At 47.6% G+C, this 25,239-nt stretch overlaps 1 protein-coding gene across 3 annotated transcripts in view; it reads left to right on the forward strand.

The window, feature by feature from the left end:
* The window catches only part of WDR25 (WD repeat domain 25), a 137,229-nt gene that overhangs the window by 64,341 nt on the left and 47,649 nt on the right, over nucleotides 1-25,239 (forward strand). For all 3 annotated transcript variants that reach the window (XM_070593574.1, XM_070593573.1, XM_008536979.2), the window contains exon 3: nucleotides 18,454-18,601. In XM_070593574.1, coding sequence (XP_070449675.1) covers nucleotides 18,454-18,601 — 148 coding nt within the window. The remainder of the gene's footprint in view (nucleotides 1-18,453; nucleotides 18,602-25,239) is intronic.

Below are 25,239 nucleotides of genomic sequence, written 5' to 3' on the forward strand. Positions count from 1 at the left end.
AGAAGCCACAGCCTGAGAAGGCCTTATGGCCAGAAGACTGAGAGCACCTCCTTACTGGGGTTCTGGATGGAATTTCGGGGGTGAAGAGCTGGCCTTCATTTCTGTGCATATTGAGAAATCTTGATCAAAATGATCACCGCCATCCAAACCCCCTCAGGGAAGGCCGGAGAGAACCGTGGCCTTGGCCAACAGCGTGGGCCTGATGGAGCATGCCCACAGGGCTGCCCTGCAAGGCCTCCTTGGGGAGCGGAGACAGCCTGGCGCTGGCCTGTGGCGGTTGCCATGGCAGCAGGACCTGAGTGACCTCACTTTCTGAGAGTGGTCACCTCTGTTGCAGGGCCCTGCCCCGGCTGGCCATTGGTGACAGGGGGAGAGGCTGCTTCAGCTGGTCTCTGGAAAAGCTGTCAGGAGGCTGTCCCCTGGGATAAGGCTGTGTCTGACAGCCAGGACACCACGGTCCCCTAGACGGGGCCTGCAGAAAGAATTAAGTTGGAGGCCATTAGAACAAGTCAGACAGTGCTCCCAGGAGCCCCGACTCAGTAACCGCCGAGAGCAACCCCGGGCCCTGCACGTGGATGAAGCAGACGAGTTGGTTTGGAGCCAGCTCCTCGTCCGGGCTTGTGTGGAATGCATCCCCACTGCCTGCTGCTGCTGTCGCTTGTAAAGGGGGCACCGTGATGGGGTCTTGAGAACATGAAGTCCCAGGTTTTGTTCCCCCTGCCTCTATCACAGTGTGCTCAGGGGCATGCTCTCCCCTGATGGTGCCCCCACGGCCCCCCACCTGCTCAGCTGCTCCTTCCGCCTCCCTGCCCACTCCGATCCACCCCTGAGTCCTGGTGATCCTTCTCCAAAACAGATGTCCAGTGCGTCCTTGGTCATCCAGCTTGCCTGCTGCCCCCTTACCCAGGCCTGCCCTGTCCTCTCCACACGCCCTCCTCACTGGTCTCCTCGCATTATTATGGCCTCTTGTGCAGCAACCTGAGTGGTCTTTAAAAAGGAAAATCTGATTATTGCTTTGCTCCCTGTTTTTAACCCTGCAACAGCCTCGCATTGTCCATGGAGGGAGACAGTCCGAAGTTCTCCAGGTGTGGGCTGGGCCCCGCATGATCTGTGTGGCCCGCTCTCGTTGCTCTCCCCCTTCACACGCAGCCTGGGCCACATCACCCTGCAGGCTCGCTGTGCCCTCCACAGGCCTGCCCGCCCTCCCCCGCCTTGAGGCGCCCTCCCCCGCCTTACTCTTTCCTTGGAAGCCCCGCCCGCCCTAGCCCTAATCAAGTTCCCCTGCTGCTCTCGTCTCCCAGAGCCCAGTTCTTCTCTTTCGCAGCACTTATCCCCACTGTGAGACCTGTTTGTGCATTTGCTTCATATTAATATCCTTCTCTTCCACTCACTCTTGTGAGCTCTTCGGTTCCCCAGGGTTCTAGCAGGGAGCAGCGTTCTTGGCACATGTGGACCCTGAGTAATAGCGTCCAGTAAACCCAGTGAATGAATAGAGTCACCCAGTCTTCCTAAGTCTCCATTTCTGCATCTGTAAAATGGAGATAACTGCCCTGTTGACCTCACGAGTCTATGTGAGGATCACATGACACCGTAGTTTGGAAAAGTACTGTGGAAAGTGATGCACAAAAGTTAAAGTATAACATTATTACTCCTTTTAACCAGGTCAGGCCCTCTGCCCTCCCAGTTTCTCCAGTTTTTGAAGGAGAGTGTGCTTCTTAGGATAAAGGAGTAGGGAGCAGCGTGAAGCCCCTCTTAGTGGTCTGTGCTCAGCGTAATCACACCAAGGAGGAGAGAGGCCTGTGGCTCAAGGACACACGTGACATTCAGCCTGGAAAGGTCCCTGCACGTACTTCGCAGTCCCCATCAGGTGGGGCTGGTATGAAGCAGCACTTAGCAGCGTTACGGGAGCTCCAGCCTTGAGACCTAGAGGGTTCCGGCCATGCTAACGGATTGCAATAGTGCTAAGAGATTACAGAGAATGGGAGAGAGCTGAGAAGACTAATGGGAATAATGTTAAACCCATTCTCCAGGACAGAAAAAGGTGGAGTTAGCAGCTAACTATTAATAAAATTAATGTTGACTTCTGGGAAAATTCTATCATGGATCTGTGTTAGAACTCTTGGTTGCCAGTGACAGAACACTCAATTCCTAGGAGCTTAAACAAAAAAGTGAATCTGTTGCCTCAAGAGGTGACAAGGCCGAGGGCTGTGTAGCATCAGACGCAGCGGCACTCGGGCTCAGGCGTCCTCGCGTGTGCTCGCCGTCTCTGTGTCTTGGTGTGCCCTGGTTCCAGGGCCGGGCCGTGCCTGTGACAGCTCCCTCGAGCTCCTGGGCTACTTCTTTGCAGGTCCAATGGAGAGGAAATGCCTCTTCCCTTTTACGGCCTGCTGACGCCCCGGGCTTACACCTCACTGCCTCTGATTGGCCAGGCCTGGGTTACGTGTCCCTTGTAGAAACTAGAGTCAGTGCCACAGCGACTGAGTGGGGCATGGACGGTTCCCCTAGGAAGGGTGGATGCTCATACCAGAAAAAGGGCCAGTAGACACCGGGCAGGCAGTAGGACCCATGGCGTTGCAAGACGAAAGACAGGTGCGCTCGTGGGAGCCAGCACCCGCTCACCAAAACCATTCATTCTTTTACAAGTTCTTAGACTCACAGGATCTGCGCATAGTGAGGCCGGAGACTGGGCGAACCTTGATTTGGAAAGGCACGTGACACTAAAGAGCCCAGGCCTTTAGAACCTTGGCGATTTCGTCTCATCCTTAGTTTGCAGAAGAGCAGGAACCAGCCCCAGGTCCTCGTGCTGCCAGAGTCTCAGGCTGTTCTTGTGAACGTAGAGAGAGGTGTCTACTGGGTGATGCGGTCCAGCTGGCTGACCATGGCTTTTTGAAAATAGCCCGCAACTCAAAGAATTTATGATTTACTCTCAAAGTGGGAATGCTCTCTCATGGCCAAAGGGCATTATACTTAGCATTCTTCTGTTCTACAAGTTAAACAAATTGGTGACATTACAGAAGGGAGGTCTGCTCGTCCAAGCTGTAGATGACCCAGAGTTAGAAGAGCCAACCTTTCTTCCATCTGTCTTTCCATCCATCTGTCCACCCATCCCTTCTATCTATTCCTTCATTTACCTAGCAAATATTTATTGAGCTGCTAATATATGCCAGACCCTGTTCAACACACTGGGAATATAAAAGTGAACAAAACAGGCAATTAATATTGTCCTTACCCTCATGGAGCTTACATTTTAGTGGGAAAAGCAGACAACAAACAAACAAGCAAATAAAATAAATACGTTAGCAAGTAATGCATGCTCTGAAGAAGAGCAGAGTCGGCTGAGATGAAGGAGAGGGATGGCAGCAGTGTTTAAGTTGTGTGGTTCGGTGAGTGCCTCTGCGTAGAGACTTTGGTGAGCCCTGTGGCCGTCTGGGGAGGAGCGTTCTAGGCAGAAGGAAGGCAGATGCACAGGCCCCAGGGTGGAAGCATCTGATGTGTGTGAGGAGCAGCCAGGAGGCCACAGTGGCCAGAGTGGAGATGACACGGGATCTGTGCCAGGTGTGACGGGATACCACGGCGGAGTTTTCAGCGGGGGAGTGGTGGGACCTGACCTCTGATGCAGAGGACCACTCTGGCTGCTGCGTGGCGGCAGATCGTGGGGCTGAGCCGAGGCCACAACACCAGTTTTGAGGCTCTTGCAGGGGTGGAGGGGAGAGGTGATGGCAGCCCAGCTGGCGGTGGTGGCAGCAGAGGCGATGAGAAGTGGCTGGATCCGGGCTGTATTCTGAAGACGGAGCTGACAGGTGAGCTACCCGGAGGTGGGCGGCGAGGTGGTAGGTCTTGTCTCGGAATGAGGTCCAGTGTCGTGATGCTGTCAGAAGGGCTCTGGCTCCTCTGACAGTCCTGCACTGCCCACCATTGGACAGGCTCCACCACCTTCTGGGGACCCTGCAGGCTGCCAAGGGCTCATCTCCACTCTGTGGGAGGGTGGGCCTGCTGACCTCCGGAACCCGGGCTTCCAGCTCTGTGCATTCCTCAGCAACCTCTGTGATGTGTCTGGCTCTTAATCCTTTTTATTGTATGAAAAGTCGTCTTTGCCCTTTTTCATCTTCTGTTGACATTTAAAACTCCTTCCCTTTGTTCTGACCTTATTGAATAGAATAATTTCTTGGAACTCTCTGTATAATGAATGCTTGTGTACTTACAGATTCTGATCAAGTTTTCCTTAACCTTTACTTTGAGGGACCTTGCATCATGTGATATAGAAAACATTTTAGGAAGCACTTAGGAGTTTGGTGTAAAATGAAAATACTGCTTTAGCTCTCACTATTTGTGCAAGCGCGAGCCCCCTGTAACACAGATAGCAGCTGAGGTACCCTGCCAGTGGAGATCGAAGTGAAATTGCCTCAAACTCCTATGCCATGTATACCAGGAACCCTGCAGTCTTCCCAGGCTCTCTGCAAGTTTCCTGAAGCTGGCAGGGGTTGGAGGAGTAGTGTGGGAGGGGTCATCTCCTCACATCATTCCGGGCTCCCCTTTCAGCCTGCAGTAAATGACATCAATCTGTAGATCACCAATGGCCTTCTTGTCATCTCTGTGACACAGTGACTCACCCACAGAACAAGTACTCCAATCTCCTCACTCTTTTAAATATCCCTCCCAGAAGGCTGGGTGTGGGGGGATTTTTGCTAAAGTATTGGGGTCACAGAGTATGTGTATGGCAGGCATGAGGGTTGGGGTGAGGAGGTGGAGTGATGTATTACTTTCTTTACTGCACAGTAGATGCTTAAAATTGGATATGAGATTTGGTTTCTAGTCATGAAGAAGCAGTTCCTATCAGACTAACCTTCCCACAGCTGACCACTATAAACTGTGTGTAACAATAGCAACAACAAATACCTGAAGGTGTTAGAGAGCAACAAACAGCAGGCAGACCCTGGAAGGGAGTCTGCTCTTACAAGACGGAAATGGCACTGGGTGAGTCTTCTGCTTTTGTTCTCTGCTTGAGGGTAGACTCCAGGCAGAGCAGCTAAGAGTTGGATAGAAAACCTGCAGTGTTACTGGCTTGAAGAATGAGAGGACAGAATTTGGGACAACCGTAGCAGCTGGAAAGTGAGGAGAGAAATCTCAGAAAGGAAAGAATCAGAGAGGAGGAGCCACAAATTCCGTGTACAGTCTCTGCCCAAATCACTGGATGGCTCCTGGGCCCATGCATGGGGCAGACTCTAAGCTCAGCTAAGGATAAGAGAACTGAATAGAAATTTCTGCTTCTGCACACAACAGAGGAGACAGAGTTTGAAATGTGAGTAGAGCCAAGTTAGCTGGCTGTTTAAAAAAAATCAGAGTCCTTCAGAGAAACACAACAGAATCCAGAGTTTACACAAATAAATTTTGTAATGTCTGGTATTCTACCCAAAATTACTCAATATAAGAAGAAACAGGAAAAAGTGACCCTTATTCAAGAGAAGGCAATCAATGGAGCTTGTCTCCAAGATGATCTAGATGTTGAAATTAACAGATAAGTATTTTAAAACAATTATTATAAATATGCTCAAGGATACAAAGGAAAATATACTCACAATGAACAAAAAGATAGGAAATCTCAGTAGAGAAATAGAAACTACAAAGAAAAAACAAATGGAAATTCTGTAACTGAAAAATACAGTATCTAGAATAAAGAATTCATCATTTGGACTCCACTGCAGAATGGAGATGACAGAAGAAAGAGCCAGTGAACTTGGAAATAGAGCAATCATTCAACCCGAAAACAGAAAAAGAACAGGGGAAAAAAGAACAGATACTCAGGGACTTATGGACAATATCAAAAGATATTTGTGTAATATATATTGTAATAATATATGTGCAATTGGAGTCTCAGAGGAGATGAGAGACAATGGGGAGGAAAAACTAGTTGAAGAAATAATGCCTGAAAACTTCCCAAATTTGGTGAAATATGTACATTTACAAATTCAAAAGGAAAAAAAAAATCCTGCAAGGTTTTTTTTGTCCCCAAACAGGACAAATGCAAAGAAAAATCACACCTAGGCATATCATAGTCAAACTTCTGGAAACCAAAGATAAAAAAGAAAATCTTGGAAGTAGCTAGAGAATAATGAGTGTCACACAGGGAATAATGATATGAACACTACTGACCTCTCATCAGAAATAGTGGAGTCCAGAGACAGGGCATTGGCATCTTTAAAGCGCTGATAGAAAAATAAAAATATGTCAACCCATGATTCTGTATCCTTCAAGAATGAAAGTGAAATGAAGACATTCTCAGATCAATGAAAACTAAGTGAGAATTCATTGACAGCAGACGTGCACTGCAGAAATGTTAAAGCAAGCTCTTCAGGATGAAAGAACATGATGCCAGATAGGAACTAGATCTTCAGGAAGGAATGAACAGACTGGAAATGGTAAATACATGTGAAAATACAGAAGACTATTTTCTCCTTTTAAGTTTTTAAAAATACATATGACGATTTAAAGTGAAAATTATAATATTGCGTTGTGGGGTTTCTAAGATATGTAGACATCATACGTGTGGCAACTGTGGAGTACAGGATGGGGCTTGGAAAGAATTATGGTCGCAAGCTCCTTACATTTTACGTAAATGATACAATATTAACTGTAAGAAGACTTTAAAATATTAAAGATGTGTAGTGTAATCCCCAGAGCAACCATTAAAAAAATAATGTAAAGCATTATAGCTAAAAGGCAATAGATATAATGTAATTCTAAAAAAGTCAGTTATTCCGAAAGAAGGCAGTAAAGGAGGAAGAGAGGAATAAAAGGGTAAAAACAGTAAACAAATAGCAAAGTGGCAGATATAAATCTGCTCATATCAACAATTACCTTAACTGCAATGGACTAACCATTATAACTAAAGGAGATTGTCAGAATGGATACGAGGGCAAGACTAAATTATATGCTGTCGACAACAGGTACACTTTCAGCAAAAAAGAAACAAATAGGCTAACAGTAAATAGACAGACTAAAGAGATTCCATTCAATAGTAAGCACAAGGAGACTGGAAGTATTGTAAATTACAATCAAATAGACTTCAAGATGAGGGGTATTACCAGAGATAAGAGGGACATTTCATAATGGTAAAAGGATCAATGTATCAGGAAGACGTAACAATAACATATGCACCTAATAGCAGACTTTCAAAATACATGAAATTATTTTTTATACAATTAAAGAGAGAATAAACAAATCCAGAGTCATAGTTGGAGATTTTACTCCCTGAGTAGTTGATAGAAGAGCTAGGCAAACCAGTGAAGAGAGAAGATGTGTATGACACTATCAACTACCTTAACTGACATTTACAGAACACTATATGTAACAAGTGCAGGATACATATAGAACACAATATTTATACATGTTAAATATGTTATATATATAGTATTGCATAACAAGTGCAGGATACATATAGAACACTACATATATGTTAAATATGGTGTGTATATATATAGTATTATATAACAAGTGCAGGATACGTATAGAACACTACATATATATATGTTAAATATGCTGTGCATATATATATATATATATAGTACTATAAAACAAGTGCAGGATGCCTATAGAACACTATATATGTTAAGTATGTTATATATGTATAGTACTATATAACAAGCGCAGGATACATACACTTTTCAAATTCAAATAGTACTTCACTAAAGTAAGCCTTATGCTAGGACATACAGGAAATCTTAATACATTTAAAAGGATTGAAACGACACAGCCTAGTCTCTGATCACAGTGGAATTAAATTGGTAATAAATAATGAGATAGTGAACAGTAGGAACGACTTGGTGAACATGCGGCAGTTAAACCAGACACTTCCAAACAACTCGCAGGGTCTTGTGCTTTTGGCAAAGATGGAGTAGTAGGGACCAGATTTATGCTCCAATCTTCAACAGTTAAAGACTGGACAAAATGTAAGAAACAACGCCCTCGAGGTCTTTATGCTAAGTGAAATAAGTCAGATAGAGAAAGACAAATACCATACAATCTCTCTTATATGTGAAACCTAAAAAAAAAAAAGATTGATAGATACAGAGAACAGTTTGGTGGTTGTCAGTGGCAAGGGGTTGGGGGATGGGAGAAATGGATGAAAAAATTTAGGAAAAAGTAAAAAGCCTAACCAGATCAGAGAGGTAAAAGATTTCTTCCAGGCTGGGGATGAGAACTGCTTTCCATTAATTTAATAAAAATTACACAGAGGAGCCAGAGTCAAGACAAAAAAATAATTCAGAAATTCTAAGTTAGAATTGATCAGTAGGTTAAGAATTCTTTAAAATTCAAATGAGCTTTCAACATTTGTGCTGTTTGCTGGGCTTAAACAGAGGAAAACAAAGAACGACAACAACAACAAAAGAAACAGTGGTTTTCAGACACTGAACACCAGGCAGTGTAGACAGCGATCCCTGAGAGAGGGGAAACAGAATGAGGCGAGCCCTACGATTGCTCCGGCTTACTGCCTGGCGAGGGTTTCTAGACTGTAGCACAGGGAGGAGAAACCAGATGGGTCCCAGTAAACTTCCTGAGTGGAGGAGACAAGCTGGGGGTGCTGGAAGGCCAAGGCAGCTAGCGTTCTCAGGACACAGCACCGGAGATTAGAAGCTGCCCAGGGGGAAAGCTCCAGAGATCTTCAGGCTGCTCCCCCCAAGTCTTCAGTGGAATGCCGATCGACACATGTGTTTGAGGAGGCTCCTCGAGGTGGGGAAAGAACCACTCAAAAGGAACAGGCTGAACAATCCCCAGCGCTCACAGGGCCGAGAGCAGTTCCTGTTCCCACAAGCCAGAGTGGAGAATGTCAGAATGCACAGAGGTATTGCCTCAGCAGCGGTGGAAAATAGCTCTAAACCAAACGCTGCTTTGGCCTCTCCTGTCGGAGCTTCAAAACTGTCCTGGCAAGGAGTGAACTGTTTCCAAGTAATTTAACTGTGTCCCAGAACAAACCTCGAGAGCTTAGAGGAATACAAAAATATAGAAATCCACTAAAGTAAAATTCAGTGTCTGACATCCAAACAAAGATTACAGGGCATACAAAGGCGTAGAAAAAACCGAACCATGATGATAAGAAAAATCAATCAACAGAAACAGACTCAGATGATACAGTGAGTAGATGAGAACGTTAAGCCGCCTGTTAGACTCCCTATATGCAAAAAGGCAGAGAAAAGCGTGAGCATGTTAAGGAGAGACATGGAAGATGTAAGAAAGATCCAAATTGAACTTCTAGAGAAGAAAAAAAAATGTTCTTAGATGAAAAATACACTAGATGGGATTAACAACTGATTAGAATCTATATAAGAAAAGGTTAGCAAATTTGAAGCCGTAGTTGTAGAAACAATCCAAAATGCAATACGGAGAGCAAGCAGCTTGGGGAGAAAATGGACAGAGCATCAGTGAGTTGTGGGACACCTTCAGGCTCCCCCAGTATGCACGAAATTGGAGTCCTCAAAGGAAGGGGGGCCAGGGAAATATTTAAAAGAAATAAAGGCTGAAAGTTTCCCAAATTTGGTGAAAATTAGAAACCCACAAATCCAAGAACCTCAGTGAACCCCAAGCATAAGAAACATGAAGAAAAAAGTTCACCAAGGTACATCAAAATGCAATTTTTATAACCCATAATAAAGAGGAAAATCTTAAAAGCAGCTGGAGAGGGAGAAAAAGTCAAATCACATGCAGAGGAACAAAGATGGGAAAGATAGCAGAGTTGTTACTGGAAATAATGCCGGAGACGGTGGAACAACATATTTAAAATACTGAAAGGAAAAAAACTCTAAAGCACTGTTAACCTAAAATTTAATACTCAGCAAAATATCTTTTAAAAAGAAAGGCAAAATGCTTTTTCAAACATTTAAATGCTGAAGTAATTCATCACCAGCAGACCTACTCTATGGGAAACGTCAAAAGAAGTTCTAGAGGCAGAAAGAAAAGGACATCTGATAGAAATCAGCAACTGTACAGAAGAATGGTGAGCAGCAGAAATAGTAACTATGTGAGTAAATAGAGATACTTTTGTTCTTATTAAAATAGCACTTTAAATGATGATTGACTGTTTAAAGTAAAAATAATAACAATGTTTTGTGGATTTTATGACATATGTAGCTGTGAAATGTATGATGACAATGTAAAAGACGGAGAAGGGGAATGGTGTATAATGCTGTTATGGTTCTTAGAAGACAGGTGATAATATTATTTGCAGGTAGACTGTGATAGGTTACAGATGTATGCTATAAATCTTAAAGCAACTAGTAATAAAACAAAGATTTGTGGTTAGTAATCTAACAGTGAGAGATAAAATGAAATAACAAAAGATAGTCTAGAAGGCAAAAAAAAAAAAAAAAAGGAAAAAGGAAAGAAAGAACAGATGAGAGAAATAGAAAGCAAAGAAGATTTAAACCAAACCATATCAATAATAGATGAAATGGTCTAAACACCCATTTAAAAGACAGAGATTGTTAAGTTGGATGGAAAGTCAAAACCTAATTATATAATACCTTCAAGAAAGCCACTTTAAATATAAAGACACAAAAAGTTAAATGGAAAAGAATGGAAAAGATATATCAAGCTAATAGTAATTTTAAAAAAGCTAGAGTGTCTATATGAATATGAGACATAGAAGATTTCAGAGCAAAGAAGATTAGCAGGGATAAAGAGAGCCATCTTATGATAATAAATGGGTTAATTCGTCAATGGAGATAACATTAGGTACATAAACATAGATGCATAAATATTTAATACCTAATAAGAGAGCTTTAAAATACACGAAGCAAAACTGAGAACTGGAGAGTGGAGAAATAATCAAATCCACAATTATAGCTGGAGGTTTCAGCACCCCTTTTTCAATAATCAATAGATCAAGTGGACAGAAAATCAGTAAATATATAGAAGACTTGAGCAACCTTATCACCCAACTTGGCCTAATTGACTTTTGTGGAACACTCCATGAATCAGCAGCAGAATGCCCATTCTTTTCAAGGGTACACCTGGAGTGTTTACCAAGATAGACCATGTTAGAGGCCATAGAACAAGCCTCAGTAAATTTAAAAGGAATGAAATCATTCAAAGTGTATTCTCTATTGGTGATGAGATTAAATTAAAAATCAATAACAGAAAGATATCTGGAAAATTCCCAAATATTTAGAAACTAAACAACACACTTCTAAATGACCCATAGGTCAAGGAAGAAACTGATACGGATGTTAGAAAATATTTTGAACTGAATGCAAATGAAAACGCAACATATAAAAATTTGTGGAACATAGCTAGAGCAGTTCTCAGATGGTAATTTATAGCACTAAATGCCTATATGAGTAAGGAAGAAAATTTTGTATCAGTGATCTCAACTTCTACTTTAAGATACAAAAAAAAGAAGAGCAAATTCAACCCAAAGTAAGCCAAAAAAAAAAAAAAAAACAAACAAAAAAACAAAAAAACCAAAAACAAAAAAGAGAGAGAGAGAGATAAAGATGAGCATAAATATCTAAATAATTAAAATAGAAAACAGAAAAACAGTAGAGAAAAATCGGTGAAACCAAAAGCTAGTTCTTTGAGATCAATGAAAGTGATGAACATTTAGCCAGACTCATCAGGAATAAAAGAGAAAAGGTACAACTTACCAATGTTAGGAATGAGAGAAGTGATTTAATTACAAATTCTGCAGATATTAAAGGGGTACTAAAGCAATGTTACAATCAACTTTATGCCAATGAATTTGACAAATTAGATGACATGGATAAACCCCTTGGAAGACCCAAACAATAAAAACTCACTCATGAAGAAATAGATAATACTCAAAGCTCCGTATCTCTTAAAGAAATAGAATTCATGATTAAAAACCTTCTCACAAAGAAAACTCCAGGTCCAAATGACTTCACTAGTGAATTCTACCAAAGGAAGTAATAGCAATTTCTTAGGGGCTGAATTGCATCTTTCTCAAAACTTATATTTTGAACTCCTAACTCCCAGTTCTTTAGAACATGTCTTTATTTGAAGATGGTGTCTTTACAGAGATAATCAAGTTAAAATGAGGGTGGGCCATTAGGATGGGGAGATTTGGAGACCGAAAGGCATAGAGGGAGAATGCCATGTGAACGTGAAGACGGCTGTCTACAAGTTGAGAGGAGAGCTCTGGAACAGACCCTTCCCTCACAGCCCTCAGAAGGAACCGACCCTGCCAACATCTTCATTTCTGACTTTTGGTTTCCAGAATCAGGAGATAATACATTTCTATTGTTTAAGCTACACAGTTGGTGGTGGTTTGTTATGGCAGCTCTGGGAAATTCATACATAATTTCCTACAAACTATTCCAGAAAATTGAAGAGGAAGAAACACTTCCCAACTCATTCTATAAAGCCATCATTACCCTGATCTCAAACCAAGAAAAAGACATCATAAGAGAAGAAAGTGACAGACCAATATTTCTCATGAACATAGGTACAAAATTTTAAATAAAATTTTGGCAAATCAACTCTGTACATACATATGTAAGTGTGTTTATGTGTATTTATTATATGATGACCAAGTAGAATCTGTCCTGGGAGTGCATGGTTAGCCTAATATTTGAAAATCTATCAATGTTATTCGGCATATTCGTGAACTATAAAAGAAAAACTATATGATCATTTCACTAGTCACAGAAAGAGCTTTTGACAATATCCAACATTCATTCCTGATTAAAAAAAACTTTCAGCAAACTAGAAATAGAAGGGACTTTTCTCAAACTGGTAAGGGGCATTTATGAAAACATTAGCTCTAGAATCATACTCCACTGTGTACAAGACTGACTGCTTTCCCCATGAGATCAGAAACCAGGCAGGGGTGTCCACTCCCACTGTGTCTGTTCAGCATTGCACTGGAGATTCCAGCCTGTGCAATAAGGCAAGAAAAAGAAATAACAGGTATCTGGATTGGAAAGGAGGAAGTAAAACTATCTTTATTTACAGACAACATAATTGTCTCTGCAGAAAATTCTACTGAATCTACAAAAAAACTCCTAGAATTAAGTTAGTTTAGCATGGTTGCAAAATTCAAGGTCAATATTCAAAATTAATTGTATTTCTGTGTAGTGGAAATGAAGACTATGAAATGAAAACTTAAAATACCATTTACTATATCAAAATATGAAATAATTAGGGATAAATTTGACAAAAGAGGTGCAAGATTTTTTCACTGAAAAACTACAAACCATTGCTTCTAGAAATTAAAGAAGAACTAAATATAAAGGAGAGGTATATCGTATTCATGCATTGGAAGACTCCATATTGTTAAGACGTCTCCCCAGATTTGTCTGTAAATTTGATGCAGTTTCAGGCCTTGAACCACACACCGTGCAGGATTCCCAGAGCTTTTGCAGGCAAACAGCCTGGTGAAGTCTTGTGCACTGGCTGCACAGGCTTGTGCCGAGCTGGGTGAATCTGAGAGTGATCTCTAAAATGACTTCCTGGGGCAGCAGGGGCTGTCAGGAGGTGGAGAGGAGGCCAGGAGCCAGGGCTGAACTAGGAGGGTCCCCGAGGCAGGAGCTGGCAGGGCAGGGCCAAGTGGGAGGCAAAGGGTCCCCCAGAAGTCTGACAGCCGTTATCTCCAGGTGGTGGGATTATGGATGACTTCCGTTTTCTTCTTCGTGTTTCTCTGTTTTGTGTTTTTTTGCAGAGCGTGCTTATTTCCAGTGTCATCAGAGAAACAACAATCCTGTAGTTGATTTTTATGGGATTTTGCTCTGTGCACTTCTGTATAATTTGAGTATTTTATAAGGAGATTATATTTGTTTTATAATAAAAAACAAAAGGCAGCCAAATAGGCAAGAAGAGCATGACCTGTGGCTAAAGGATTAGGTCCTAAGAGACTGTGAAGAACTCCTGTGGGGCCACGGCTTGGGAACCAGGGCGTGGAAACCACAGTCAATGTGGGACGCGCAGTGACTGCACCACATTCTACTAGTCGTGTTCTTTCCAAATGTGACTTCTGCTGGGCACATGGGATGTCTCGAGTTAACACATCAAGTCATCTTAGAACGTCTGACGGAAGACTTAACCCCTTAATTCCATGAAGGCAGATCCGGATCTCTAATTACTTAATTGAAAAAAGGTACACACTTCAGGCTGCTGCCGAGTCTGGGAATTAATCTTTAAAACCTGACAATGAACATTAAATTCAATTAGGGAGAGCGATTAGCAAAGATTCTTCTCTCCTCCGCCCTGGGTAGCTTTGAGATGTGGCTGACTAGTCCGCATTGATTCTGATGCTATCGCTGTGTATATATCAACCAGGGGAGCCAAGTATGCATTTTCCACTTCAGAGAGGAGTTATCGGGCAATTTACAGATTGATGGATTTCCTTAAGCACTCCATGGCTGATTCAGGAGGCCTCCTGGCCAAGAATTCAAACATCCTGGTGTGCTGCTTTTGGCCTTGGTGCCAGAGTTCAGCTCTCTGCTTTCGTCTTTCTTTGATTATGACCATGATCCATCCTTCTTCCTCCTCTTCCTTCTCCTCCTCCTCCTTTTCCTGCTCTCGCTCCTCCCCTGTGCCCCCTCCCCTTCCTGCTCCTCCTTCTCCCCCTCCTCCTTCCTTCTCCCCGTCTTCCTCCTCGGCCTTTCCTTTCTTTTCCCTCTTCTCCTTCCTCCCTATCCCCTTTGCTTTCTTTTCTCCTCTCCCCTCCACACCTCCTCTTCCCTCTCTTTTCTCCATCGCTCCTTCTCTCCCTTCTTTTTTTCCTTCTCCTCTCCCTCTTCATTAACATTTTTATTTTAAATTATGAAATATCTTAAACATACTCAAAAGTATAGAAAGTAACATAACAGACGCCTGTGTAGCCAGCATTCAGATTGTAGGATCCAGGTTCTGGTCCCAGTTCTCATCCCGTCGACCTCTCAGCAGCATTTGACCCTGTTGATCACTGTCTTCTCTTGGCTTCCAGGACACTCCGCCTCTTCTGTTTTCTCTCCCACCTCATTGGCCTCTTCTTCTCAGATTCCTTTTCTGGTTTCTCCATAGCGCCCCCACCCCGGCCCTGGCTGTGAACCCTGGGCCTCCTCTCAGCTCCGTGTACATTTGTTCCCTTGGAGAAGCTCATCCAGCTCATGACTGAAACACCGTCTTTGGCAGTGACTTCCAGAGCTCAGCCCCGACTATGGGCCTCTCTTCTGGACATCACACTCGTGTATTCACTGGCCTGCTCTCTGCCGTTCAAAACCGAGCTCCTTGTCTTCCTCCCTCAGACTTGCCCCGCTTGTTGGCTGATGCACCCCTGCAACTCCTTTCTTCTTGGTGCTCCGGCCCAAACCTCGGGAGTTGTCCTGGGCTTTTCTCTTGCCCTCCTACCCCACCTTGCACCCAAGGACATCTTGTTGGCTCTGCTTTCCAAGCGAGGCCACTTCTCCGTTGCCTCCACCTGGTCCAAGCCATCCTCTCTTCCCTGGATTCTTGCAGAAGCCCCTCACCATCTCCTTTGCCCCTCACACACAGCGGCCCAGGTAGCCCTGTTCCTGTCTAGAAGGTTCTTCCCCAATTTCTGTCTAGCTCCCTTCCTCAGCCCTTCAGGTCTTCCTGCAGCTGCCTTCTCTGAGAGTCCCTTCCTGGTCACCATTTCAGCCCCTTTTCTTGACCTTTTGGCCCCTTCCTGCTTTCCTTTTTTGGAACTTCAGTCTTTTTCACCACCTTATGTACTATATAGATCCTGCTTGTCTTGTTTCGTGTCTGTCTCCTTGCCTAGAATGTAAACTCTTTGAAGGCAAGGGGTTTGTCTGATTTGTTTACTGCTGAACAATGCCTGGCTGAGAGCAGGGACTCAGGAAATGTTGGCTGAATGAATGAATGAGTCTCACGGTGGAAACGTTTGGGCTTACTTGCTCCAGAGCATATTGCCTCTCTGTCTCTTTCCCGTCCTTAGAGAAGGTACAGCGCAGCGATCCAGCTCCCTTACCCCGAAGCCCCCCCCACCCCCCGCGCTCCCTCTGTTCCCAGGAGCGACCACCCTCTCCACACATGTTTTTCTAGTCTTACTAAAAATTCACAAATAAACACAATAGAGTTTTGCTTTGTGTGTGTTTTTAAAATTGTGGCGAAGTATACATAACATAAAATTTACCATTTTAACCATTTTTAAGTGTATGGTTCAGTGGCGTTAAGTACATTCACATTGTTGTGCAACCATCACCACCATCCGTCTCCAGAACTCTTTTCATCTTGCAAAACTGAAGCTCTGTCCCCATTAAACACTAACTCCCCATTGGCCCCTCCCCCAGCCCCTGGCACCCACCATCCTACTTTCTGTCTCTCTGAATTGGATTGCTCTGGGTACTTCATGTAAGTGGAATCGTACAGTATCTGTCCTTTTGTGACTGGCTTCTTTCACCTGTCATAATGTCCTCAAGGTTCATCTGTGTTGTAGCATGTGTCAGAATTTCCTTCCTTTTCAAGGCTGAATAATGTTCAGTTTATGGATATACCACATTTTGCTTGTCCATTCATCCATCGATGGACGCTTGGGTTACTTCCATCTTTTGGCTCTTGTGAATAAAGCTGCTGTGAACGTTGGTGTACAAACAGCTCTTTGAGACCGTGATCTCAACTTTTTGATTGTATATATACAAGTGGAATTGCTGGATCATATGGTAACTCTATGTTTAATTTTTTGAAGTACGGCCATGCTGTTTTCCGTAGTGGCAGGACCAGTTTGCATTCCCACCAGCAGTGCAGAAGGCTTCCAATTTCTCCCACTTCCCCACCAACACTTGTTCTTTTCTTTTCTTTTTTTGAAAGAAGCCATCCTAATGGGTGTGAGGTGGTGTTTTGTGTGTTTTTAAAACTTAGATGGTCTCGTCCTGCATCCATGCAGCTTGTCCTCTGTACTCAATATTATGTTTTTACTGTTAGCTGTGTTAACCCTCTCGATCTAGTTCTTTAACTTTATTTTTTCTATTAAAATCACACTGGTACATAGTTTTGATGCCCGCTACCCTTCTACCATGAATTCCCACTCCACTTTGAAGTCTTCTGGATGTTTCCTCTGTTATTTCTGCCCATATTTCTAAATGTAAATGTTGCTGTTTCTTGGTTTTTCAGCTTGAGACCCCAGCTATCGGTCCCTATTAGGGAAGAAAGGAGCCGAGCTGTCTTTGTGTTCTTTGAAGGCTGCCATTGGCCTGTTGTGTTCTTAAGCTTAGACACTGACACGTGCCCAGGAAACGTGCCTCAGAGCCCTGACCCTTTGCATTTGAGAGCCTTCAGCACGTGGTATGATGAGTTTCCCATCTTGAAAGGGAGGGTTGTCTCTAGGCTCAGGTTTGTGGATGTGTGCGGGTACATTTTGGGTTTTTCTCTTATTAAGGAGATGAAGCTGGGGTTCCCTGACGTTGCTGAGGAGCCCCTGACTCTTGCTGTTAGGAACCGTATACACTGCAGTTGTCAAGCAGCATCATAGTTCCTGCTGTGCGCCAGCCACAGTGCTGCGTGCTCCGTCCTCACTTGCTCCTCCCCGCTGCCCTCCAGACAGGACTCTTCTCTTCCTGACTTTACAGAGGAGGAGACTGAGGCCCCGAGAGGCCACGTCGCATGACCGCCAGCAGCAGCATCACGTGGGAGGTGCTTGGCTGCAGGTGCCATCCCTGATGGGGGACGGGAGCATCCCCTTCTTCCTGTGGTGACAGGGAGGTTAGGAGACCAGCACTGCTGAGCACCTCCACGTGCCAGGCCTGGGGCCAGCCCGTCGGCTTGTGTGGTGGTCGGCGGAGTTTCCTGGGAGAGCTGGTGAAGAGCTGGACCAACCCCCTCATCCATGGGATGTACGGTCCTATAGCTGAGGACTTAGAAAGATGTTTCAGACGTCATTAAGTGTCCTCAGAGCTTTCCACCATGAGCCTCATTCCCCCATGGAGAGCCGTGGTGGGAAAGAGGGACGGTACCTTCTCTCCCAGAAAAAAGAAGAGTTGCCCTTCAGGAGGTATCTGCTCTTTGCCATTTGTAAACACAGGTGTGGCAGGCTCTGTTTTGGATCTTGGTCTTAAAGCAGGATGTGTGCAGATCGCCTGGCCTGGTGCAGTGTCCACTGCAGGGCTCAGACAGCCCCTGTCAGAAGACAGATATCGGAGATGCAGGCGAGATGGGGCTAGCACTGTGAGTGGAGAGGACGTCTTGGTGGTGAGCAGGTGTGGAGCGGGTGTACAGGACGGGTGGCAGAGCCGCAGCATACAGACGCTGTTTTCTGTGGGTTCCCTTAACCCCAGGAAAACTTTTGGGAAAAGCTCCCCCTCAACTTGCCAGCCCCAGGCCTGTCTGTTTCTACGAGGACAAGTTTAACATCTACATATTGTCTTGGTGGTAAAATAACGGGAATCTAGGCCCACCGTGGGGCCCTTTCCCTATGCAGAGGGCCTGAGCCTAGCCCCAGGGTCCGGGCCCCAGTTTGTGATGTCCGGTGCTGTGTTTGCCTCCTAGGTGTGGAACGCTGTGGACTCAGGGGGCTGCTTGCAGACCTACTGCCCGCACAGCGAGGCCGTGCGGGCTGCCCGCTGGTCTCCCTGTGGCCAGCGCATCCTCAGTGGGGGCTTCGACTTTGCCCTGCACCTAACAGACCTCGAAACAGGTATGTTCCGCTGTATCGTTACCTGAGGCGCCCCCTCCTCAGAGCTGGCGACTGAGCTGGCTCTCTCAGTGGGGAAGCTTCTCGGGGTGTCTGCAGCTGCATCCGGTTTCAGGGCAGTGGGATGTGGGCCTCAGGACAGGCTCACATCGGAGCCTATCCTGTCACATAGAAACACACTCACATGAGTGTGTTTCTGGGCCCTTTGCCTGGAACCAAGACCCTCCATGGAGGGTTCGAGGTGGGCCTCTGCCAGCTCACCCGGAGGACAGAGCCCCAAGGTTGTCTCAGCTCCAAGCTGTGGGGCTGGATAAAGAGGTGGCTTTTTAATCAACTTCTGACATGTAATTTGTACTGAAATAGATTTAGCTTTATCACAGTGTCCTTTGGTTGGAATCAGTTTAGAATTCCTGTCAATTCATTATCGTTGAAAGGCTGTAAGGAATGATTCCAGCTCATAAGGAAAGTCTGCAAACGAGTCCTGCTTTAATGCCCGCACTGAAAAGGCATTTGGGTGAGATGGATTTGTGCTGGTAAATCCTAAGGGGACTCTTAACAAGCAGGGCGAGAAGGAGAGAGAAGTCGGTGGAAGGAACTTTCCATTACTGAGCACTCCTGTGCGACAGGCCCCGTTAGCACCTAATGTGGCTGCAGCCCTGAGCGGGGTTCAGGTGAGGACAGAGCCAGGAGCGGGTAACCGGGTCCCACCTCTGCCCCTGACTCCTAGTCCGGCTGCTTTCGGCACCCACGCTGCCTCCTCCTCCCTGGGCTCCTCCTGGGTCTTGGTTCTACTGGGCACCACCGCCAGGGCCAGGAGGGGAAACCAGAGGTCATGCCAGTCCCTGGGGCGTCCCTTGAGACCCGCAGGCAGCCCCCGCCTGCCTGGCCCAGCAGTGGTGGTGCTGGGGCCTGTGCCCCTCCCAGGGCCTGGCAAGCAGGAGGTGATGACTCAGTCCACATGCACAGCTCCTCCCCAGCAGCTGGGAGGTGCAGGGAGGGAGTGCGGCGGGTGGTCTGGGGTACCTGTGGGGTGTGTTTCATACCTTGAACGTCCTCATCTCCTTCTGGGCCACTGAGGGGTGGCCTTGAAGCTCCGCTGACTGAGCCCCATGGCTCTCAGGAGGGCCGGTGATGAGACTGGTGATGTGTCAGCGGCCAGTACTATACCACAGGCTCTGCGCACGATATGTCGCTCCTCCCCACAGCTTGCTGCCAGCCATGGTTCTGCCCATTTTACAGGCGAGGAGACTGCGGCTCAGAGGGCGGAGCAGCTTGCTGAGGCCTCCCGCTGGTGCATGGCCAGCAGGGGTTTGGAGCCATATCTGTGCAACTGCAAATCTCGTGCCCTTTCCACGGTGCTGAGCGTGTGGTGTTTTCTTCTCAACAGAGGGTTTCCCCAGCTGCTGTGTCTCACTGAGAGTCCCACAGGGCCCATGAGGGAGCCACGGCTCGGGGAGTTGGATGCCACTTGGTGATGGTGGCACCCACTGTCCCTGATGGTGATGGTCAGTGATGATGGCAGCAGGTACTGTCACCGAGCACCCTCTGTGTGTTAGGCCTTCCTCTACAGCCTTATGTATGGGATCTCGTTTAGGCCCCACTCACCTTTGAGGCCGGTGCCACCAGAGTCTTCTCTTCACACACTGGCCCAGAGGCGTAAACCAGAAGTAGCAGAGCCAGGATGCACATGGGTCTGCCAGGCTCCAAAGCCTGTGCTTGACCATCACACTCCATTACCTGTGTGTCCAATAAGCCAATAAGTTGGAGTCACAGGTGTGCAAGACCTGGGACCCTCCCTGGAGAAGCTCACGTCTGCTGGGCAGACAGAGGTGCAGAGAGGGTCCCAGGTGGTGGTGACGGAGCAGACAGAGGAACTGTGAGCACATCTAGTCTGGAAGATCAAGGAAGACTTCCTGGAGGAAGTGGAACCCAAGCTGAGGCAGAAATTCAGGGGACAGAGAATCGGGGTGGAGGAGGCGTGGTTGAGAAGGAGGGAAGTGGGTTCTCAGCAGATGGAACAACGAGGACAGAGTTGTCACAGGAACAGGAGGCTTGTTATGGGTCTGGAAGTGTGGGGTGCAGGGAGCTGGGGGAGGTGAGTCTGGGGGTGCAGGAAGGGGAGCCTGAGCTTCATGCAGCTCCCCGCCTGTGGGGGGCGCATTCTCTAGGCCCTGCCCTCACTCCAGGGTCACTGAGCGCCCTTCCTGTGCCTCCCGCCCTCGGAGGGAAGAAATGATGCTTTTCACTTGCTGGCGATGCTGTCGGCTTAATCCGCGTTCATTTGACGACATTAATGGATTCCTAGTGGCTCTGTCTCTCCATCTATCTTCTCAATCAACAGATGTTAAGCAGACACTGCCGTTGTGTGTGTGGGTGTGTGTGCGTGTGGTGGGACTCTGAAGTTTTCAGACATGCAGAGTCTTCCTGCCTGACGAGTCAGGGCCTGCAGCAGCAGGTGGCAGCAGGGCCCACTGCTGCGTGTGGAGCAGGAGGGAGTCAGGACTGGATTTGCACTCCAGGCAGCCGTCCCTGGTAGCTGCAGCTGGTGGGGTGTGACCGAGGCCCAGTGGAGAGCTGGAGGAGGGAGGTGGGGTGCCTTGCCTGGTTGGTGGTACTGTCGTTGGAGGGAAGCTTGTCTGACCCCAGGCCCAGCGTACCCCTCTGCTGCCGTATGTGTCGGGTGGTACGGGAAGGCACGGCCCCCCGCCCTCAGGACTTTGCCCTCCCATTAGGGAGGGGATGGAAGACTTTTCCACTCCACCTCTCTGCTGGGAATGGCGCTGGCCACCTGGTTCACCTGTTGAAGGCTGGGTTTCTTTCCTTCAGGAGTTACTTATTGAGCACCTGCTATGTGCACGTCCTGGTGCTAGGGCTACAGTGGTGAGCATGTTGGATGTCCTTTGTCCCTTGGGGGGTAGGGTCGAGGGGTTTGGACCTCACCCGTGGGGAGGCCCTCCAGCCCCTAGATGGGGCCTCTCCTGCTGAGGGGGTTGTTGGTTTCCGTGTCTGTCTCCCTGGCTAGGGTGGGTGCTCCGTGAGGATAGGGGCCTGTCCTGGTGGTCTCTGTGTCTCTGTCACCCGGGCAGGGCTGGCTCGGAGCAGCTGCTTAGTGCGTGTGTGGATGAAACAGCGCAGGGGCTGGCCCTTGCCGCGCAGCGAACCCCATCAGGGCTGCCGGGGTTGGGGTGGGGGTGCCGCTGTGTCTCTATCCTCATCCCTGCAGCCCACCCTGGCCTGGGTTGTGCCTGTTGTGTGGCTTGACTTACCTCATCCTTTCTCATCACCGAGTGTCAGCTGCCTCTTTGCTTGGTCTGCGTCTTTCCGCCCTTGGTGATTGGCTTTTTCGTTTCAATCTAATTAGAACTCCCGCCAGGAGAAGGCGACGCGGGGCGCGGCGCTTTGGGAATTAGTCACTCGGTGCCCATTGTCGTTAATGGGAATTTGGCGCCAAGGCCATTTATCCTGGTGTCCTCAATCAATACAGTTAAAAATCTGTGGATTCTGAAACGTCAATACCCGGCCTGAAATATGGAGAGCCAGCAACATTTTATCTCATTAATTTATAGTTCTGAAGGGCTGTTGGCTTATAGAACAACCATGAATCAACACTTAAATAAAATCCGCTCACAGATTAATTATTTTTGGTGCTCCCTGTCTTAGTCTGTAATCTTCCTAACAAAACGTCTCTGGTGCATTAGGCCGAGGCGGCCTCAGGGAACGCTGGCCGACCCTGTCAGGCCGCAGCACGCCTGCTTTCTGAGTCAGCTGTCCTGCCTGCCGAACCGGCCAGTCTCCTCAAAAACCCTCGAAGAGCTTCTTCCGTTCTGAGTGGTGCTGGTTTCTTGCAGATTCTAGCCCCCGGCTGGCCCCAGCCTGGCTGTGAGGCCCTGGAGGTGTGCAGGGCCTTGCACTTTGCATTTGTTGGCTGCTAAAGAGCTGGTCCTCCCCCTGGAGCCCCAGGGCCCTGGCCCCGCAGGGCACCCTGTCCTCCTTCCTGTGCCCTGGTCAGCTCTCCTGATGTGCCCTGGCCAGCCTGGGAGAGCCGTGCTATGCCGCCCGCTCCCAGCTCCTGGATGCTGGAGGCAGCCCAGGGTGCTAGAAGGAGTGTGGGTGGGGTGCACATGCGGCTTTTCTACTTACCGAGCTGGGCGTCCTCGGGTTCCTTCCCTGCGGTTCCCGCATCTGTGAAAGGGGAGAACAGTGCCTGGCTGGTGGGGTTGTTGAGGGAAAAGCTAAAAGCTGAGCTGCAGAGGCCCTTTGCAGAATGCCTGGTGCGTGGTAGGCGCTCAGCCTGGGGGCCGGGCCAGCCTTTCAGGGTTCTCCCAGCTTCTCCGTGACAAATGGCCACTGGTGGGCTAGCAGCTTCTTTCTTGTGATGGGACGGCAACTGCCCTTTATTTGGGGTGGCGTCCTCTTCATTCAGACTCCACTGCCCGCAGCCTTGCTGTCTCCAGCCCCTGGCTGCCTCCTGCTGCTCTGGTGTCCCTGTATCTTTAGACGGTGGTCCATGCTGCATGGAAATAAGTGGCCACCAGGACTGGACACATACATGACCACTTCTCTGTTTTCCAAGAAGTGTCTTCTGGTGTCTCCCTCGTTTTTGCATCATGACTGGGGCCCCCATCACAGAAACGCTACAAGGAGAAAGAATGACAAATTGGCTGAAGGCTTTCTATGGGCCAGTCCCCGGGCCAGGTAGCCCTCACTGCCTGGCCTGTATCAACCTGAAATGAATAGATGGAAATTAGACCTTTTCTCCTTACATATTTAGCCTCCACACTCACCTGTGAGGGGGGTGTTTTTATCCCCACTTCGTTGACCCAGAAACTGAAGCTGAGAGTGTGTGGTGACATGTGCAGCCAGCAGTGACAGAGCTGGGACCCAGCCCCGGCCTGTGTGACTGGCAGGGGCTCTGGCTGTTGAAGCCCGGGAGTGGCGTGCCCTCGCCACGTCTGTTTTCCTGCTGTGGACAAACAGTTTGCTTAAGCCGACACCTGGGGAGCCCGCTTGGCTCTCAGCCGGGCAGCCGGCTCACCACCTGCAGAGGATAACTCCGGGCCTCGGGAGGAAGGCGCGCCCAGGCTGATCCTGACTGATCCCTCTGATTAAGTGACAGGCTGAAGGATGCTTCTCCGGCTCTTGACAGCCGCTGCTCCTGTGGGAGAAATGTTAGCCCTGATGATTTAGAACACTTGGCATAGGAAGGGTGAGAAGCGTCCAAATTAAAGCCCTGGAGAAGAGTGCCAGGAGCTCCTGCGGCTTCAGAGAAGCAGCTGCTGAAGGGGCTCTTGTTGGGCTGAGCCTTCAGAGTGGGGCACCCTCGCCGGGCCTTGGAGGAGGTGCTTGCAGAGGGGCCTGGCCTCTCCATTCTCAGGCTTTTGCGCATTGTGGCAGAGTGCCCCCCAGCACTTCTTGGAGGGACTTGGTTAGGCATCCTTCAGGTGCCTGTGGAGACCAGGAAGGCAGATACACGGCACGTGCTGGCTGCGTCCAGGTCTCCTGCCCGTGGGCACGTTTACGGAGCTCCTGGCCATACAGGCACGTGTGCCTATTTGCTCCTTTGGTCCTAGGGGTTTTGCCACTGGATCCAGGCGTGGAGGCTCCAGGGGGCATTGCAGCCCAGCATGTTGTGAGCTGCTGCCGCTCCAGCTGCCGCTCCTCCAGTGCCTCCTTGCCCAGGGAGCAGCTGCCCGCCCCACCCCACCCCCGTCTCCCTCCCTCCCACGGAGGCAGCAGGACCCCCCAGACTCCTCAGCCTTTCCTCTGTCGTCCACAACCCGCTTTCTCCTTAGCTCCCTCCTTCACCTGCGCCCCTTCCCTGACCCTCTTTTAAACGCGTCTGTTCTCAAGGCTGCTCCCCCTTCAGCACGCGCCCGTCGCCACTCCCACGCACACCCTTTCTCTTTCCCTCTGAAGAGTTAGTTTCTCCAATCTCAACCGTGTTTTCTCCTCCTCGTTCGGCTTTGGGGTGAGAAGTGACCCTAGTCGTGGGTGTTAAGTCAGATGTTACTAAACGTCAGTAAACACCTGCCAGCCCTGCGTCTCACACTTTGGAGAGAGCCTGGAGGTCCTCCCGCGCCTCCACAAATGTCTGTCTCCTCATCCTCTTCCAGTTAAGTCATGCCAGCCGTCTGGATAAATAAAAGGTAGTTTTTAATCAACAGTGCCATTTCATCCATTACCGTTATTGCGCGGAGCTGACGTTTGATCTCTGTGCGTGTTTAATTGCAATTGCATTGCCGTTGGCGCCCTTTGTAGGTAAGGAGACCTCTGTTGACTGACCTTGGGACCTGAACACATTCACGGGCTGTTTGCTGTCCCAGCGGTGAGTTCTGAGTCCCAGAAAACCAATTCAAAGTCAGCCATCAGGACACACCTTTTTTGCAAGTTGAGAACTCTTTTTATAAAAAAATTTTTGGAAAATTCGGTCTTGTCTAGATAATTAAAAGCACTGGCTAAACTTGATATAAAAGAAATGACTACAACTTCTGTTTCTTCCGTTCCTACTACTGTTGCTGCTGCAGCTGCCGTTTATTAGGCCTGTGGTTTGCCTGGGGCTTGTGTCCCACATACATTATTTCTAATTCTCACAACAGCCTTTCAAGGTAGGTTTCATTATCCTGACTTTACATATTAGGATC

Source organism: Equus przewalskii, chromosome 25 (assembly GCF_037783145.1).
Source record: "Equus przewalskii isolate Varuska chromosome 25, EquPr2, whole genome shotgun sequence".
NCBI lineage: Eukaryota > Metazoa > Chordata > Mammalia > Perissodactyla > Equidae > Equus > Equus przewalskii.